The 17,226-nt window shown below is 40.7% G+C and overlaps 1 protein-coding gene across 1 annotated transcript; it reads right to left on the reverse strand.

Annotated features, from left to right (window-relative positions):
• Window positions 1-1,827: 1,827 nt before the first annotated feature.
• BYSL (bystin like) lies at window positions 1,828-17,119 on the reverse strand. The gene is made up of 7 exons (XM_063444362.1): window positions 16,765-17,119; window positions 16,079-16,241; window positions 15,724-15,862; window positions 11,553-11,686; window positions 6,007-6,167; window positions 5,614-5,716; window positions 1,828-2,522 (listed from the first exon to the last, which is right to left on the reverse strand). Exons 1-7 carry the CDS (start codon window positions 17,021-17,023, stop codon window positions 2,174-2,176), a joined length of 1,308 nt encoding a protein of 435 aa, XP_063300432.1. The 5' UTR covers window positions 17,024-17,119; the 3' UTR covers window positions 1,828-2,173.
• Window positions 17,120-17,226: the final 107 nt, after the last annotated feature.

Here is a 17,226-nt window from a genome sequence, read left to right on the forward strand (position 1 = left end):
CGACCCGAATATAAGCCGAGGCCCCTAATTTTACCCCAAAAAACTGGGAAAACGTATTGACTCGAGTATAAGACTAGGGTGGGAAAAGCAGTAGCTACTGGTAAATTTCTAAATAAAATTAGATCCTAAAAAGTTTATATTACTTGAATATTTATTTACAGTGTGTGTATGAGTGCAGCGCGCGTGTGTGTGTGTATGAGTGCAGCGCGCGTGTGTGTGTGTATGAGTGCAGCGCGCGTGTGTGTGTGTGTATGAGTGCAGCGCGCGTGTGTGTGTGTATGAGTGCAGCGCGCGTGTGTGTGTGTGTATGAGTGCAGCGCGCGTGTGTGTGTGTGTATGAGTGCAGCGCGCGTGTGTGTGTGTATGAGTGCAGCGCGCGTGTGTGTGTATGAGTGCAGCGCGCGTGTGTGTGTGTGTATGAGTGCAGCGCGCGTGTGTGTGTGTGTGTATGAGTGCAGCGCGCGTGTGTGTGTGTATGAGTGCAGCGCGTGTGTGTGTGTGTATGAGTGCAGCGCGTGTGTGTGTGTGTATGAGTGCAGCGCGTGTGTGTGTATGAGTGCAGCGCGTGTGTGTGTGTATGAGTGCAGCGCGTGTGTGTGTATGAGTGCAGCGCGTGTGTGTGTGTGTGTATGAGTGCAGCGTGTGTAGCTGAGCCTTGGTGGGGGTGGGCAATTTTATTATTATTTTTAAAAATTATTTTAATATTTGTTATTATTATTATTATTTTTTATTATTATTATTTTTTAAATTTAATTATTTAGTATTATTTAAAAAAAAAAAATTCGTCCCCCCTCCCTGCTTGATACATGGCAGGGAGGGGGGCTCTCCTTCCCTGGTGGTCCAGTGGCATTGGCCGCACTATGACCCCGCGGCTCTCGCGAGACTTACACTGGGAGCTGAACGGACCGCCGCGGAGGAGGAGGGAGCTGCAGGAGAGCTAAGTAAACGCTCTGCAGCCCCCTGTCTGTATTATGGCAATGTAAATTGCCATAATACAGACATTGACTCGAGTATAAGCAGAGTTGGGGTTTTTCAGCACAAAAAATGTGCTGAAAAACTCGGCTTATACTCGAGTATATACGGTAATTATTTCAGATGACTTAAAAATAGGCAGACAGTGTTATGGAGCAACAGGAAATGCTAGCAGAATGCCTGATTGTATAGGGAGAGGGAAGTGCTCACTGGAGAGACCTCACTTGGAGTATTGTACACAGTACTGGAGACCATATCTTCAGAAGGATATTGATACTTTAGAGATAGTTCAGAGAAGGGCCACTAAACTGGTTCATGGATTGCAGGATAAAACATTACAGGAAAGGTTAAAGGATCTTAATATGTATAGCTTGGAGGAAAGACGAGATATGATAGAAACATTTAAATACATAAAGGGAATCAACACAGTAAAGGAGGAGAATATATTTAAAAGAAGAAAAACTACCACAACAAGAGGGCATAGTCTTAAATTAGAGGGGTACGGTTTAAAAATAATATCAGGAAGTATTACTTTACTGAGAGGGTAGTGGATGCATGGGATAGCCTTCCACATGAAGTAGTAGAGGTTAACACAGTGAAGGAGTTTAAGCATGCGTGGGGGGGTAGGCATAAGGCTATCCTAGCTACAAGATAAGGTCAGGGACTAATGAAAGTATTTAAAAAATAAAAAAAAATAAAAAAAAATAAAAAATTGGGCAGACTATATGTGCCGAATGGTTCTTATCTGCCGTCACATTCTATGTTTGTTAATGGTCTCAAGCACAAATATTTAATCAAGACAGAAAAAAATAATAAAAAAATAAGTAAAAGAAAAAAAGGAGGCTCAATTTGTAATTTTTTTAATGCATGGAAAGTTCAAACTTGCCATAGATGGTAAAAGTATTTATACATAATTAGATCAAGGACCATGCTCAAAAGGAGCACATTACTTTATCTATAGGTTGACATGGACTATACATTTTAGACATGTGAATTAAATCTGTCCAGAGAATGTGATCTCATCACCCAAAATTCTAAGATGAATAAAAGGTATAATAAATAAATAATCTTTTGCACCATTACAACTCTTCGACCAGAAAACACATACTGCAAACAGTCAGTGACCTCTAACTGAATTTCAGAAGTCATTAAAGCTTTATCATTTGCATTCACACGCTCTGCCAGCTAGTACTGAACAGTCTCAGTCAAAGCCCATGGGTGCAACCCCTTCTACATCTCGGCACTTTGAGTTTGCAAGCTCTCGGCGGATCTCATTCGATATCGAATGATGTGAGTGAATGCGCAGTAGCTCTAGCAAGGTCTCCTTTTGCTCAGAGGACAAGTCTTCTTTGTATCGCTGGCACAACGTGAGAAGACACTGATGCCATAGCACTGGCAGTTCCCTCCTGTCTGAACGGAAAGCAAGAAAGTGAAAAACTAGAGCATCCAAAACACGGAAAGGAAGAGCATACTTCTTATCAATCAACAAACGCAAGAAGATACTGTTCGCTCCATTATATTCCATTTCTGCAATCTTCAGCATAGCCGCACTGTAAATGGGAAAAATAAGATCAGATGACCGTTTAAAAAAAAAAAAATTATGCGGTTATGTTAATATTACAACTGGTAATGGTGTCCTTTAGAGCTGGGGCAGGAAACATTTTAACGTTATAGTACAGATGTAGATCACTAGTTCTAGACCACATCCAGACTTTAGAAATCATAGAAATTACCCACTTCTGCTCTGGGGTGAACATTACAATATGTAGCGACCTCCAGCTGTCTTGGTAGAGTTGTGAAATCATTAGTTCCTCATACCATCACTGTGACATAACATGTAGGAGATATGTAGTGGCATGGTGACCCTCATACTAAAAAAATGCAGAAGATCAAATAGACCCTCACTGAGGTACAATGTACAACAGGAGATCATTGGTAGAGAAGTCCCTCTTAAACCACCAGGAATCAACATCTCCCACCAGGAAGACAGGAAAGAAGGAACACAGCAAATAAATAAAACTCAAACAAACAAAAATATACTAAAGAGAAAGCAAGAGATTCAAAGAGGAAGCCTGGAAAGAAACACATGGATATAAGCTGGAGTGTGAGACAGAGGAGACACAGGTCCTTAAAAATTGAATTACTGCACTCTGCCCAATTTTACCTCAACCTTGTTTAACCCCTTAACACCGCAGCCAAATGTACAAGTTGGGAACGAAACAAAACGTAAACAAAACCTGGCATTTGCGCTATATGTCTGTCCAACCGTAATTCACCTCTTTCATATTAAATGCACCCCCCCTTATTATATATCATTTTATTCAGGGGAAACAGGGCTTTCATTTAATATCAAATATTTAGCTATGAAACATAATTTAATATGAAAACAATGGGAGAAAATAAGATTTTTTTTGATTTTTTTCGTTCTACATGACATTTTAACTGTCAATGTCATAATACTGTTTGCTTTTACTGCAATAAAATACACATTTGTATTCAGCAAAGTCTCACGTGTAAAACAGTACCCCCTATGTACAGGTTTTATGGTGTTTTGGGAAGTTACAGGGTCAAATATAGCGTGTTACATTTGAAATTGAAATTTGTCAGATTGGTTACGTTGCCTTTGAGACTGTATAGTAGCCCAGGAAATAAATTTACACCCATAATGGCATGCCATTTGCAATAGTAGACGACCCAAGGTATTGCAAATAAGCGATGTCCAGTCTTTTTTAGTAGCCATTTGGTCACAAACACTGGCCAAAGTTAGCGTTCGTATTTGTTTGTGTGTGAAAAATGCAAAAAACGCCAATTTTGGCCAGTGTTTGTGACTAAGTGGCTACTAAAAAAGACTGGACATACCCCATTTGCAATACCTTTGGTTGTCTACTATTGCAAATGGTATGCCATCATAGGGGTAATTTTCATTCTTGGGCTACCATAGGGTCATAAAGGCAACGTAAGCAATCTGGCGAATTTTAATGTGAAAAAAATTAAACACAAGCCTTATATTTGACGCTGTAATTTTTGAAAACACCATAAAACCTGTACATGAGGGGTACTGTTGTACTCAGGAGACTTCGCTGAACACAAATATTTGTGTTTCAAAACAGTAAAAAGTATTGCAGCAATAATATTGTCCCTGTAAGTGCTGTTTGTGTGTGAAAAATGCAAAAAACATCACTTTTACTGGCGATATCATGGTTGTAATACATTTTACTGTTTTGAAACACTAATATTTGTGTTCAGCGAAGTCTCCCGAGTAAAACAGTACCCCCCATGTACAGGTTTTATGGTGTCTTGGAAAGTTATAGGGTTAAATATAGTGCTAGCAAATTAAATTCCCTATACTTTCGGCATGGGTGGTCAGGCAGGTCCCGCTAATTGTAATTAATTAGGATACCTAATTATGTAAAATTATTACATAAATATATGTGTAGAATGAATATATGTATATATATATATATATATATATATATATTTTTTTTTTTCTTTATATATATATATATATATATATATATATATATATATATATATATATATATATATATGTATATAGATATATATATTATTTTGTTCTACGTGTATTTTGATATAAATAGATATATTAATATCACAATACAGTTAGAACGAAATAAAACACATCTATATATTTAATATTTTATTTTTAATTATTTTTTTACGTATTTACATATTTATAAATATATATATATATAACAATAATTATATATATATTTAATCAGTATCAGTCTACGTGTAATTTGATAATACATATATAATTATATATATATATATTAATATTAAAATACACCTAGACGGTGTATGTGTGTGTGTGTGTATATATATATATATATATATATATATATATATATATATATGATCCAAGTATAAAAAAAAATGTTTACACTTATTTAACATTTATTTTATTTGATTTCAGCCAGCAGGGGGACCAACTGTCATTACAGTTGGTCCCCCTGCTGGCATTGCTGCAGCCAGCTATACCGGCCATGTGATTGTGAGGTCCTCGCAAGGACCTCACTCTCACATGACCGGGATGGACCGGAGGAGGAAGATCTGCCGCGGGGGGGCTCCCTGGGAGTCCCTCCAACCGCGATCTCCAGCGTGGGACCTCCGGCGACCGGGTAAGTTACTAAAAACCGGAGGGCGTACTATTACGCCCTGCGGCGTTTAGAGCCGCTTTAAAAAGGACGTAATAGTACGCCCTCCGGTCTTAAGGGGTTAACCACCAATGGAGAGGCAGGCAAAAGCAACAATAGATTAATACAAGTTTACTCAAAAGATGCTTTTCTATCAAAATGTCATATGTGCACAAATTGGACTTGACATCTACATAGGTTAGGGTGAGATATAAAGGAGCCTGTTAGTTATTCTAAAAATGTTATATCCTGGAGTGACAAGCTTCACAAGACAGGTAATTCCATAAATAGTTTTCAATGTAAATAGAACAGTAGAGTGTGTTCTCCAAAAAGCATGCACTAGGGTTCAGACAAAGGCCAAAGGAAATCACTGAATAATTATTTTGTTCATCTGTCCATTTGTTTTTATATTACACAATTTTTTTTTTCTGAATTTTTGTCCATTTCTTGACGCACTGGCTTGTTACACAGAAAAATGGCCACATACCTTGAATGTAGGACAGGGATGGAGCATTTGGTGAGGATACTCCCAATGATCACAGCTTCTCGCAGTGTGCATGTCCCAGATTCACAGAGTGGAATTAGGATACCTAGATGGATAACAGGGTTGTGTTTACCACAAAAGTACCTTTAACTAGATATACAAACGAGTCATGTCATGCACTAATACTAGCTTTGTGGTTTGTTTTTTGGGGGAATTTGGGTTGGTTTATAAGCAGGGTGAAGTCTTTTCTGCATCTGTTGACCTCAGAGCAGTATACAACAACTTTGTGATTAGAATGCACATGCATCCCCCAAGATTCTAAAAGCTATCATTTGGTTATCCATGACATAAGAAGATTTAAATATCTGAAGGCTAAAAACACTTTCGGTCACTTACCTTTAAACCAGGCACCGGGTTTAAAAAGAGCCTTTTTGAGGGCCATGTAGAGGTGGAAATTGAGGCGCTTATATTCAGCAATGTCATCCCTTACGCGAGGAAGCAAGACCAGGTTATAGAACCTCTGAGCCATTCTCTCTGTCAAGTTGGAAGAGAAGATCCTGGGGACAGATCAAAAAGAAAACATTAACAAGTGTTACTAAATGGCAATATAAAAAGCTAAATAAGTCCCTTATCCAAATATAAAGATTGGAAAATATCCACATACATATTTTTCCAATTCCTTCTCATGTAATATAAAAAAAAAAAAAAAAAAAAAAATACACAAAACAACAACAACAACAACAACTAGGACAGGGTTGGCCATAAAACTAAAGATGGTAATAAAGTAATGACAAATGGGGATTATCCTAAATAATAAATCAGCTGCCATCTGCCAGTTCCCAAACGGATTCAAAAACTTCCTTTCAACAGGTTTGGTTGGCTGGATGCAGGATATAGGACTGTGCCATAAAACAATAACTGGTCATGTGTCACTGCTTTTACACTATATCCAAAAAATAATTTTCACAGCTGCAAAATTAATCCCCCTCATTTTTTTATGGGACAGCAGAGATTTTTTTTAATTCAAACATGCACCATGCTGGCCAAACATAAGAAAGTACTTAATTTAATAAATAAATAAAAATCTCTGTTTTAGGCAAAGGTGAAACATACTAAATCAACCAAGCCATAAACTCAAAATACAAAAAGGTAATTGAAAGCACACCCTATACAGGCATCTTGCAGGAATGGTGCTGCTGTAGCGACCAAAGTGTATAAATAATACAGATTAAGGAACAGTGCACCGAATACATTTCTAAATTCAATAAGGCTACTTAACCCCTTCAGGACCGGCCTGTTTTTGCGATGTTTGTACGTTAAGGACCAGAGCAGTTTTAACACTTTTGTGGTGTTTGTGTTTAGCTGTAATTTTCCGCTCTCTCATTTACGGTTCCCATACAAGTTATATATTGTTTTTTTCACGACAAGAAGGGCTTTCTTTACATACCAGTATTTATATTATGTCATATATTGTATTTAAAAAAAAATAATAAAATATGGTGAAAAATAAAAAAAAAAACATGTTTTTGGACTTTTACTTGAAAAATCTTTTACTTATCTACAAAAGCTAATGAAAACAACTGCTAAATAGATTCAAAATGTTGTCCCGAGTTTAAAAACACCCAGTGTTTACATGCTTTATTGCTTTTTTTTGCAAGTTATAGGCCTATAAATACAAGTAGGAAATTGCTGTTTCAATATATATATATTTTAAATGTATCAATAGTGACATTGTTACACCGTTATCTGTCATAAATCCCCGAAACACACCTAACATGTACATATTTTTTAAAGTAGACAACCCAGGGTATTCAAAATGGGGTATGTCCAGTCTTTTTTAGTAGCCACCTAGTCACAAACACTGGCCAAAGTTAGCATTTATATTTGTTTGTGTGTTAAAAATGCAAAAAACGCTAACTTTGGCCGGTGTTTGTGACTAAGTGGCTACTAAAAAAAGCTGAACATACCCCATTTGCAATACCTTGGGTTGTCTTCTTTTGCAAATGGTATGCCATCATGGGGCTAATTCTCATTCCTTGGCTACCATACGCTCTCAAAGGCAACCTAACCAATCTGACAAATTTCAATAAAAAAAAAAAAAAAAAAAGTCAAATCAAGCCTTATATTTGACCCTGTAACTTTCACAAACACTATAAAACCTCTACATGTGGGGTACTGTGATACTCAGGAGACTTCGCTGAACACAAATATTAGTGTATCAGAACAGTAAAATATATCACAGCAATAATATCCTCAGTGAAAGAGCTGTTTGTGTGTGAAAAATGCAAAAAACTTCACTTTCACTGACAATATCATCGCTGTGATATGTTTTACTGTTTTGAAACACTAATATTTGTGTTCAGCGAAGTCTCCCGAGTAAAACAGTACCCCCATGTACAGGATTTAGGGTGTCATAGAAAGTTACAGGGTTAAACACAGTGCTAGCAAATTAAATTATCTGGACTTTTGGCCTGGGTTGGCAGGCAGGTCCCTCAAATTGCAATCATTAAAAATTACTTAATTAGGTAAAAATATTACATAAATATGCACGTAGAATTTTAATATATATACATATTTATATATTTGACGTCTACGTGTATATTTATGAAATTATTTATGTAATTATGTATGTGGACATATGTATATTTCGTATTATTTTTATTTATTTATTTATTTATACATAGATATATATATCATTACATTCTAAGTGTATTTTGATATAAATATATATATATCAATATCAAAATACTGTTAGAATAAAACTGAATATATATGTATAATTTTTTTTAATTATTAAAAATTATTTTTATTTTTTGTTATTTATTTTTATTAACATATTATTTGTATTTTATAATAATATATATATACCATATATATATATATAGTTATTATATATATTGTATATATTCGTGTGTAATTTAAATATAAGTGTATTTTTATAATTATATACGTATATATAAATATAAAAATACACTTAGTGTGACATTATATATATGATATATATACATATATTATATATAGGTATATATAGATATAATACATGTATATATAGCATATATATATATATACACATATTATTTTTTTCACACTTATTACTTTATTTTAAAACTTTATTTGTGATTTTTCACTTGCAGGGAGACTGCCTGTCAGCACAGACAGTCCCCCTGCAGGCAGATACACAGACCCCTATTGCGGTCATGTGATCGAGTGATCACATGGCCGTGGGGTCCTGATCTGCCGAGGGGGGGCTGCCCGGGCAGACAGGCAACCCCCCTGGACCGGGAGGAGAGCTGATCGCCGCCGTGGGGCCGACGGCGATCAGGTAAGTAGCCCAAAACCGTTATGACGGTTCAGGACCGTCAGCGGTCCAAACGCACGTTTTACCGCTGACGGTCCTGAACCGTCAGCGGTCCTTAAGGGGTTAAAATTGCCTATTTCATAAAACAAATATGGGGATTCAGTGTCACCATATGGTCATATTGTGTTTTCGTACATTTTAATAATGATTTAAATCTCCTGGTGCAAGGAACAACTTTGGGGACTAGATTTGCTCCTAGACATGCCAATTTATTTAGCAGAATGGGAAGACTACTATATTTGGTCTCAGCCCAGCTGGAGGGCACATATGGCTTGCTATGCCAGATAGAGATAATATTTTTTTTTATTATTATTATTTTTGGGGATGAACCATAATAATATCTTACATATTTACATAGCTGAAAAGAGACATACGTCGAACAAGTTCCGCCTCTCACATCTGTTTTTGCGGTTGATCCAAGAAAAAAAAAAAAAAAGTTTGAAGCGCTTTCTAATTCTGCCAAAAACTAGGGGAAAAAATCCTTGTTGACCCCAGAATGGCAGTCCGATATCTCGTTCGATCAAGAAGCTATCTGTTGGCTTTCTATAAATATCTAAATAGAAACAAAATCAAGGTGCAGGACGTTTCAAAGCTTTTTCATTTGGTTCCAGGTACATAAGAGACAATTATCTAGGGGGCGGGGCCTGGCTGCAGAGCGGGACGGTCACAGGTCTCTTTTGCTCCTGCACTCAGAACCGATTCCCGCGGAACAGAACCTGTGACCCGATTTCCCTCGGCTCCCTAACGACTTGGGGCACTGAGACCAGCACAATGACACCACCCACGAAGCTCACCGCACTGTTCCCGCTCGCACGGCCACTGAGGCCTACACACGTGGCAGACGGCCGCTCTTCCGCCCCACCGCAATAGGAGACAAGGCTTGAGCCACCGTTCCCCCCCCCCCCCTATGGACCGACGGGGGTTGTCCCGGTCCCCACCAATCTGACACACACAGCCACAAGGCCTACGACTGCCCAACCTGGCTGGGGCCCTGTCAGTACTGAGCCCAACAACCTGGCGCACGAAACACCAAAGCCTTCACCTACACAACCCCAACTTACCAGCCTAGACCTGATCTTCCAGAAGTTCTGGGACCGGCTCGAAAATCGCCTCGCCAAGACCTCCCTCGTCCATGGAGTGCAGACAGTGGAGATGGTGAAGAGCAGACGGAGCGGACCGACCCCGGGTAAAGCATGTACCCTTACGCCCGCATCAACCGCTGTCCGCCCACCTGAGCCGCAGGTCACTAGAGGGCACCTTCTAAAGCTTCAGCCACCTCGCCGGAAGCCCGCCCGCTGCTGGCGGCGGCGAATCACCGGGGCTACCCGCAGCGCCCGTTCAGGGAAAGGCCCGGGTCAAATGCATGCCCGAGCCTGTGGCACTCCGAAGCCGACCCGCCAAGAAGCTTGGGGCTGGGGAGCGGTCCCTCCTTTATTACGCCTACCCTGCAGCCGACCTCCGCAGCAGAAACAGCGGAATCAAGGGACACAATCCACCGGACCGGGATGCCAACCCGCCCAGTAGAGGTATCGGCTGAACTGGCGCCCTTAGCTGGCGGTCCCACCAAAAATTGATCTCGGCTGAGAGCACTAAGGGACCTAGCCTGAACTGTCTGCACTGACTGACATTCTCTATTGGACCCTCACCTGACACACAAGCTCACCTCCAGCTATTCTTTTGCATGGCCCTGGAGAGTTGGTGGGCATTATAGCAAGTTTAGAAATGTATCTAGCATAATAACCAGTAATTAATCTCTTAGACCAAAATATTGCTTATAACATCTCTTCTATGTATCAGTAGGTCTACTAGCACCAGACTGTTTAGCACTTAGCTTGTTCCATCTTTTACATGAAGCTTGAGACAAACAGTTTAGGTAATCTTTCTCTATTGTTCAGTTTGATTGTTCATGCTTATCCTTTTTAAGATTAACTAAGCGTCAACACATTTTGTCCATTCCTTGTAATACAGAACACACACTCCAATCTTGACCAGCTAGTGAGACAAGAGACGCTTGAATACTATCGCAATAGACATAACCTGAGCTAAACACAATATTAAAAAAAAACTATGAGGCATTATCCAGGAAATGTGATTTCTCGATATTAACATTGTATTATCCCTATGCTGTATACTACTCGTACATTTCCCCTTCTATTTTTTGTACCCCATCTTGCATGCCTTAATAAAAGAAAGATTGACAAAAAAAAAAAAAAAGAATTATCTATTTGAGGATTATAATAAATATACAAAATTCTGAAGCAGTGACTAAAAAGCTGTAGCTCATTTCACAGCTCTCAACTTCATGAGTGTGACTATTTGATATATTGTTTCTTAATATTGTTACAATTTATATTCTTTTATTTTTGTATCTTTCCCTGGGGTAGAGTCTGCAGGAAAGATTAGAACATTTGTTAATATTTTTCCACAACATTTAGTTTTTTGGACTTTTAAAGTGTGACGTTTTCCTTTAAAGTGTATCCAGTATTAGGAAGGCCCTATCATTACGATATGCCCATTAGCACTAATGAAAGAGCGGAAAATGTGTCAGAAATTATGACATTAATAGATGTGCAAGAACACCCACCTGGTGGCCTGGTACATGGCTGCTGCAGTCCAAGTTTCTGGTTCAGTTATATACAGAATCTGCTCCCAATTAGAAAGAGCAGGGACAATCTTGAAAGCCTTGGGGAGTTTTCCACTACGATATGATGACAGGACCTGTAAAGTGAAACTTGATTAATATAAACACATATAGGTTACCAGTCCCTTCCAAAACACCAACATTAAATAATCATAATCTGCTCTTTAAAAATTAGTGTGCCAAGATCAGGCTGCATGTCTATGAAGAAAATTTATAGCCCTAGATCTTTGTAGAGAGCAAGGATTCCATCCAAGCATTGTCATCATTAAAAAGGATTATCAGTATTTAAAGAGGAAGTCAGCACACATAAACAAACAAGATCATTCTAAGAATAGCACTGACAATTATCAGAGTTAATAAATATTGAATCAGCTCGACAAAAATCCCAGGCGCCAGGTCGCCATTGCGACTAGAAATGTTGCACTGGCGCCTGGGACTTGAAGCCCTTTAGCTAAAGGAAGGATGGGGGAGCAATGGAGCAGGCCAGTCGCCCTGAGGAGCGTGGACGGCAAGCGAGCAGACGGCCGCCCGGGGCGCGAGCAGACGGCCGGAGGAGCAATTTGGTGGTCGGCTGGGGCAGCGTATGAGGAAGCAGTGATCTTCAAGCTGTTTCTCTGCTTCCTTGTACTGTATATTGATACCGGAAGCCAGATTACGACGTCATTCCGGCCCCACTACAGGGAGCAGAGAAGAGCGGCAGGTAGATTACTGCTCCCTCGCACGCAGAAAGAGCAGCCCAACTGGACTCCAGGGAAAGTCAACTCAGCTCTCCCAAAGGTAGGGAGGCTGGAGGAATTAAAATGGAAAACGTCAGTGTGTGCGTCTCTTTCCCAGTCAGTGTGTGCGCGCATGTCAGTGTCTCTCCCAGTCAGTGTGTGTGTGTGCGCGCATGTCAGTGTCTCTCCCTGTCAGTGTGTGTGTGTGCGCGCATGTCAGTGTCTCTCCCTGTCAGTGTGTGCGTGCGCGCATGTCAGTGTCTCTCCCTGTCAGTGTGTGCGTGCGCGCATGTCAGTGTCTCTCCCTGTCAGTGTGTGTGCGTGCGCGCATGTCAGTGTCTCTCCCTGTCAGTGTGTGTGCGTGCGCGCATGTCAGTGTCTCTCCCTGTCAGTGTGTGTGCGTGCGCGCATGTCAGTGTCTCTTCCTGTCAGTGTGTGTGCGTGCATGTCAGTGTCTCTCCCTGTCAGTGTGTGTGCGCGCATGTCAGTGTCAAAGAGTGTGTCTGTTTAGGTAACTGCACCCCTCCAATCACAAGAGGTGTTTTTACTCACCTTCTTTCCTTCATCGGTGAGACAATCAATAAAGATTGTCGATAAACCAATGCTTTTCTATGGGAAAGCATTGGGAGGATATTGCGCATGTTCTCTATGGGTAACATTCACCACCTTCATGCAGCGCGTGGAGACGCGGAACAAAGATGCTGCACACTGTGCAGCACTGACACAGGACACTCTAGTGGCATCTGAATGACTGTCACTAGAGGTATCACTAGGAAGCAATGTAAACACTGCCTTTTCTTTGAAAAGGCAGTGGTTACATTGAAAAGGCTACAGGCACCAGAACAACAATATTAAGCTGTAGTGGTTCTGGTGACTATGGTGTCCTTTTAAGAATTGTATATTTCTCATAAATTAAACTTCGCTAGTTTAAAAAAAAAAAAAAAATGGCTCCTAACTTTTTTTAGCTGGCTCCTAGATTCCAAATAAATTTGTCAAGCCCTGCTCTAAGCATCAGTGCCACTACAGCCAGCAAGAGCTCTGATCATACCAACGATCAGTGACCCATGACAAAAAAAATAACAATCCATAACGCCATCTGAGATTCTTGAGGAACCTTCACTCCAAAATCTTGATAGAAAATAACTGCAGATGCAGAAACATACCTGTAATATAATGTCTATTATACCTAGTATAAGTGGAACTAATGATTACAGTACTTAAACATAAAAAGGACAGAAAAGCTTATGGAACAAATACCTAAAATTAAAGTTCAGCTTCCGTAAGTGGCAAGGCATTCGTTCTGAAAAGTCTACTCCAGGGCACGAAAAATCCCAGGTTGCCATGGCACCCAGGAAATTTGTCCTGGCGTCTGGGATTTGTGCGCCTGTTCATCCCCCGAGGTGACCAGCTGTCTGAGAGCAGAGGCAAGCAGGCAGCTCATGGAGAGCTGAGGGAGTGAGGTAGCAGGGTAATGAAGTGCTGAAGGAGGGAGCCGGACAGATGACAGTGCGGGCGTCTCATGAAGACCTGAGGGTCTTGTCGATTTTAGCCAATCCAATGCTTCCCCGTAGGAAAGCATTAGGAGACTATGACAAACGTGCTTGTTCACAGCTGTCTGCCACAAACTCCTGGAGGAGTGTGGAAGCTGCCCTCCTGCCCCGTGACTATGGTCCAGGTCGGAGACCCTATTCAGGAGCTACCCTGCCCAGCCGTCATTAGCAGCTTTCCCTTGGTTCGTACTTTCCCTTCTCAATAATGGAACCGAACACTAACTCCCAAACGTTCGTGGGCTTGTTCATGCGAACGGTCATCAACGGTACTTAGCTGCGACTGCTTTGGAACTAATTTCGCCATGAGACCTTTGTGGTTCCCGATCACCTCAGCGGTACTTAGCCACGAATGTTATAGACCAGTTTTTGGCTAGGTGACCTTGCGGTTGCGGGACAACTTGGTCCAGTGTTTTGAACCACTTTGCGAGCCACTAGGAGAGTGCCTTTTGGAAGGAAAGTGCCCAAGAATAAGGGAAACAAACACTCCCTGAGAGCCAGGTGGGTGTTTTTCAGAAATAGGAGCTCCCGAAAGCTGACTGGCAAAAAGCACCAAATGCTCTGGAACTATTTTTGGCTAGAACTACATTTGTGGCCGGTCCGCCCCGGTGACATTTCCCCTATACTGTATGGATCTGAGTGCTATTTGGACAACTTTGACACTCAGATCAGGACTGTTTGGGTATGTAGGACATGTGGGGTTATTGTATATTATGTTTTGGGGTACTTTTGTTTTTGTTCGGCTCTCTGTTCCTGGGATATAATTACCTTACCAGTATTTAAATCAAATTATCTTCCAGACACAGAGATCTCTGGGATGGTCTTGTATTGAATACAACGGAGAGCCCATGCTGGAGGCTGTGTATAAATTACGTGTGCCTTGCCTGAATAAACCAGTTCATTTTCACCCTTCACTCAGTCCTAGTGTTTAGGTCAGTTATACTCTCCGCAGGAGAGCCTAATCACTTGAACCTGTACACAGGACCATGTTCCAGGGAGCCAAGCTGCAGTGGCTAGGGGCTGAAGCACTATGGATGTCCCGGTGGAAAGCTAGGAAGCGACCTTGACGGAGGTATCCAGCTGGGTTACAGGGAGCTCTATCACAGAGATTAGTGTGCATGCACTGCAAAATGCCACTGCACCAATCAACTTCTTCTCATACTGATGCACTGAATCAATGCATCCCTATAAAGGAAAATACTGCACAGTATGAAGAATTTCTAGAGGTCATCTGAGTGACCGTCACTAGAGGTGTCACCCGGCAATGTAAACACTGCCTTTAGTCTGAAAACTCTGTGTTTACATTTAACCCCTAAAGGACACGACATGTGTGACATGTCATGATTCCCTTTTATTCCAGAAGTTTGGTCCTTAAGGGGTTAAAAGCATTCAGAGACAGGATATAGACTTAAGCTGTAGTGGTTCTGGTGACTATAGTGTCCCTTTAAGAATGGTATTTTTGGCGTTGAAAAACCAGGCTCCTAGATTTCAAGCAAATTTGTGACAATAACATATTGTTTAGGCCTTTTAAAGGAAACACAATCTTGCTGAAAAGCATTGTTGGTGTATTGTGTGCACTCTTTGCCCCTAATAAGAAGCATCAGATTGGACAGTGGTGCGGTGATCTTAACTTTAACATGAACCTGCAATAATATACATTTATATGTTTTTTTTTTTTATTAAAGTATTTCTTTTAAAACTATGTCCTCCAGAACACGTGGATCAATGCATTATCTGTAAAGTCATCACACATTAGAAGTATCCATGTAATATCAGAAAGATTGCCATTTACACAGTTTGTACAAACAACACTGTTATATATTGTTTTCAAAGTATCAGCAAGGCACTCACCTCTTTCACTCCTTTATACACTTCTAACACCCTAGGGTCTAACTGTGGCATAGGACGGCCAGAGACTTCTGACATCATTGTGTCCACTTCAGTTTGCTTTTCTGTTATTTTCTCCATGATTATATCAGCAAGAGTTCGTCTGCAAAATATTTCCACAACATCATATATAATATCCAGCTTTCCCTGTTTAACATAATTTGTCTGGCAACAAGATTGCATTGAACACCTAAAGCCAAATTAATGTTTTTCTTTACTGCTTCACACAAGGTGCAATAGCAGTATGGCAAGCATGCACTTGTTATGGTCTCTTTATATAAAGAATGTAGGTAATCAATGTGACTGGTACTCCTCTAACCTCATTGGTGGGTTCTTGTTCATGAACATCTCAATGGCCGCTTCATCCTCAGGGTTCACCTCCACGTCTTCACTGAAACTCCCGGTGTCCAGGGATGCTGCTTTGTCAAGGGATGGCCATTCATCATCCTCAGAGTCTGAACCCTCCGCTTTTCTTTTAGGATCTGTCAACAGCAATGAAAAGGTTTAGAACATGAAATTGTCAATACTAAAAAGGTAGACCAGGCATTATTTATGCTCCATGAACACATCTTTTCAGTCCCTCCATCACTACCTTCAGTGTTCCAAAGCTGCCCCAAAACTGCTTCTGTATATTTATCATGCCTTTTTGGTGTTTACACCGGTTAGCTTTTATTTACAGTAGAAAACGAATAGCTGAACTAGAAGCAAAGTGACTTGCATTAATATTCCCTATGCTATGATTAGGGACAGAGTCAAAATGCAGGAAGTGTTTTTGGCAGATTTTAATTTAAAGAAGCAACCTCCATCAAGTGCATTTGTAACAATGTGGCTGGTTTTTGTTTTTTTGGCTGATATAAAAGCACCCCCCCTACAAGCATGCATGGACAAACTAAACTCACTGTGTGTGTGGTGATGGTGTATGTAATGATTTAAAGACACTCGCTGTATTTACCCCTTACTAACCTATCCCTCCCTCCAGTCAATACACGCTCTCATTTGCCTCACCCAGCACGGTAGTCCTCTCCTTGGGAGCCCCATGTCCAGGGCCATGCTCTGCCTCCAGCTCTTCCTGCTGGATCCGTGCTTGTTCCAGGATCCTCCTGGATAACTTTTCATCCACATAACCGTCATCCTCCGCGCCCCCTGCGACCTGCCCCCGCTTTTTACCCCGAGATATCGGCTTCACGGCTCCTTCCTGTAGGATCTGCTCGGCCAGAGGCAGCTGGCGGGGAGCAGCTCCCCGGGAACTGCGGTGCTTGGGCATGCTGTATACAAACACGTGCTGGGCTTCGCGTAACAGGCAGACGCAGGACCAGACAGTCTCATTTTGATGACGTTCAAGCAGCCGTCAAACCAAAGTTCTAAACACTAGAGACGCAACAAGCATGCATCTCCAGCACAGATCCGTGGTAGGCTGTTCATAGAGTTCTAAATCACTGAACCTGTATTGTAGCCAATGAGTTTAGA

The sequence above is a fragment of the Pelobates fuscus genome, chromosome 1, assembly GCF_036172605.1.
Source record: "Pelobates fuscus isolate aPelFus1 chromosome 1, aPelFus1.pri, whole genome shotgun sequence".
Taxonomy (NCBI): domain Eukaryota; kingdom Metazoa; phylum Chordata; class Amphibia; order Anura; family Pelobatidae; genus Pelobates; species Pelobates fuscus.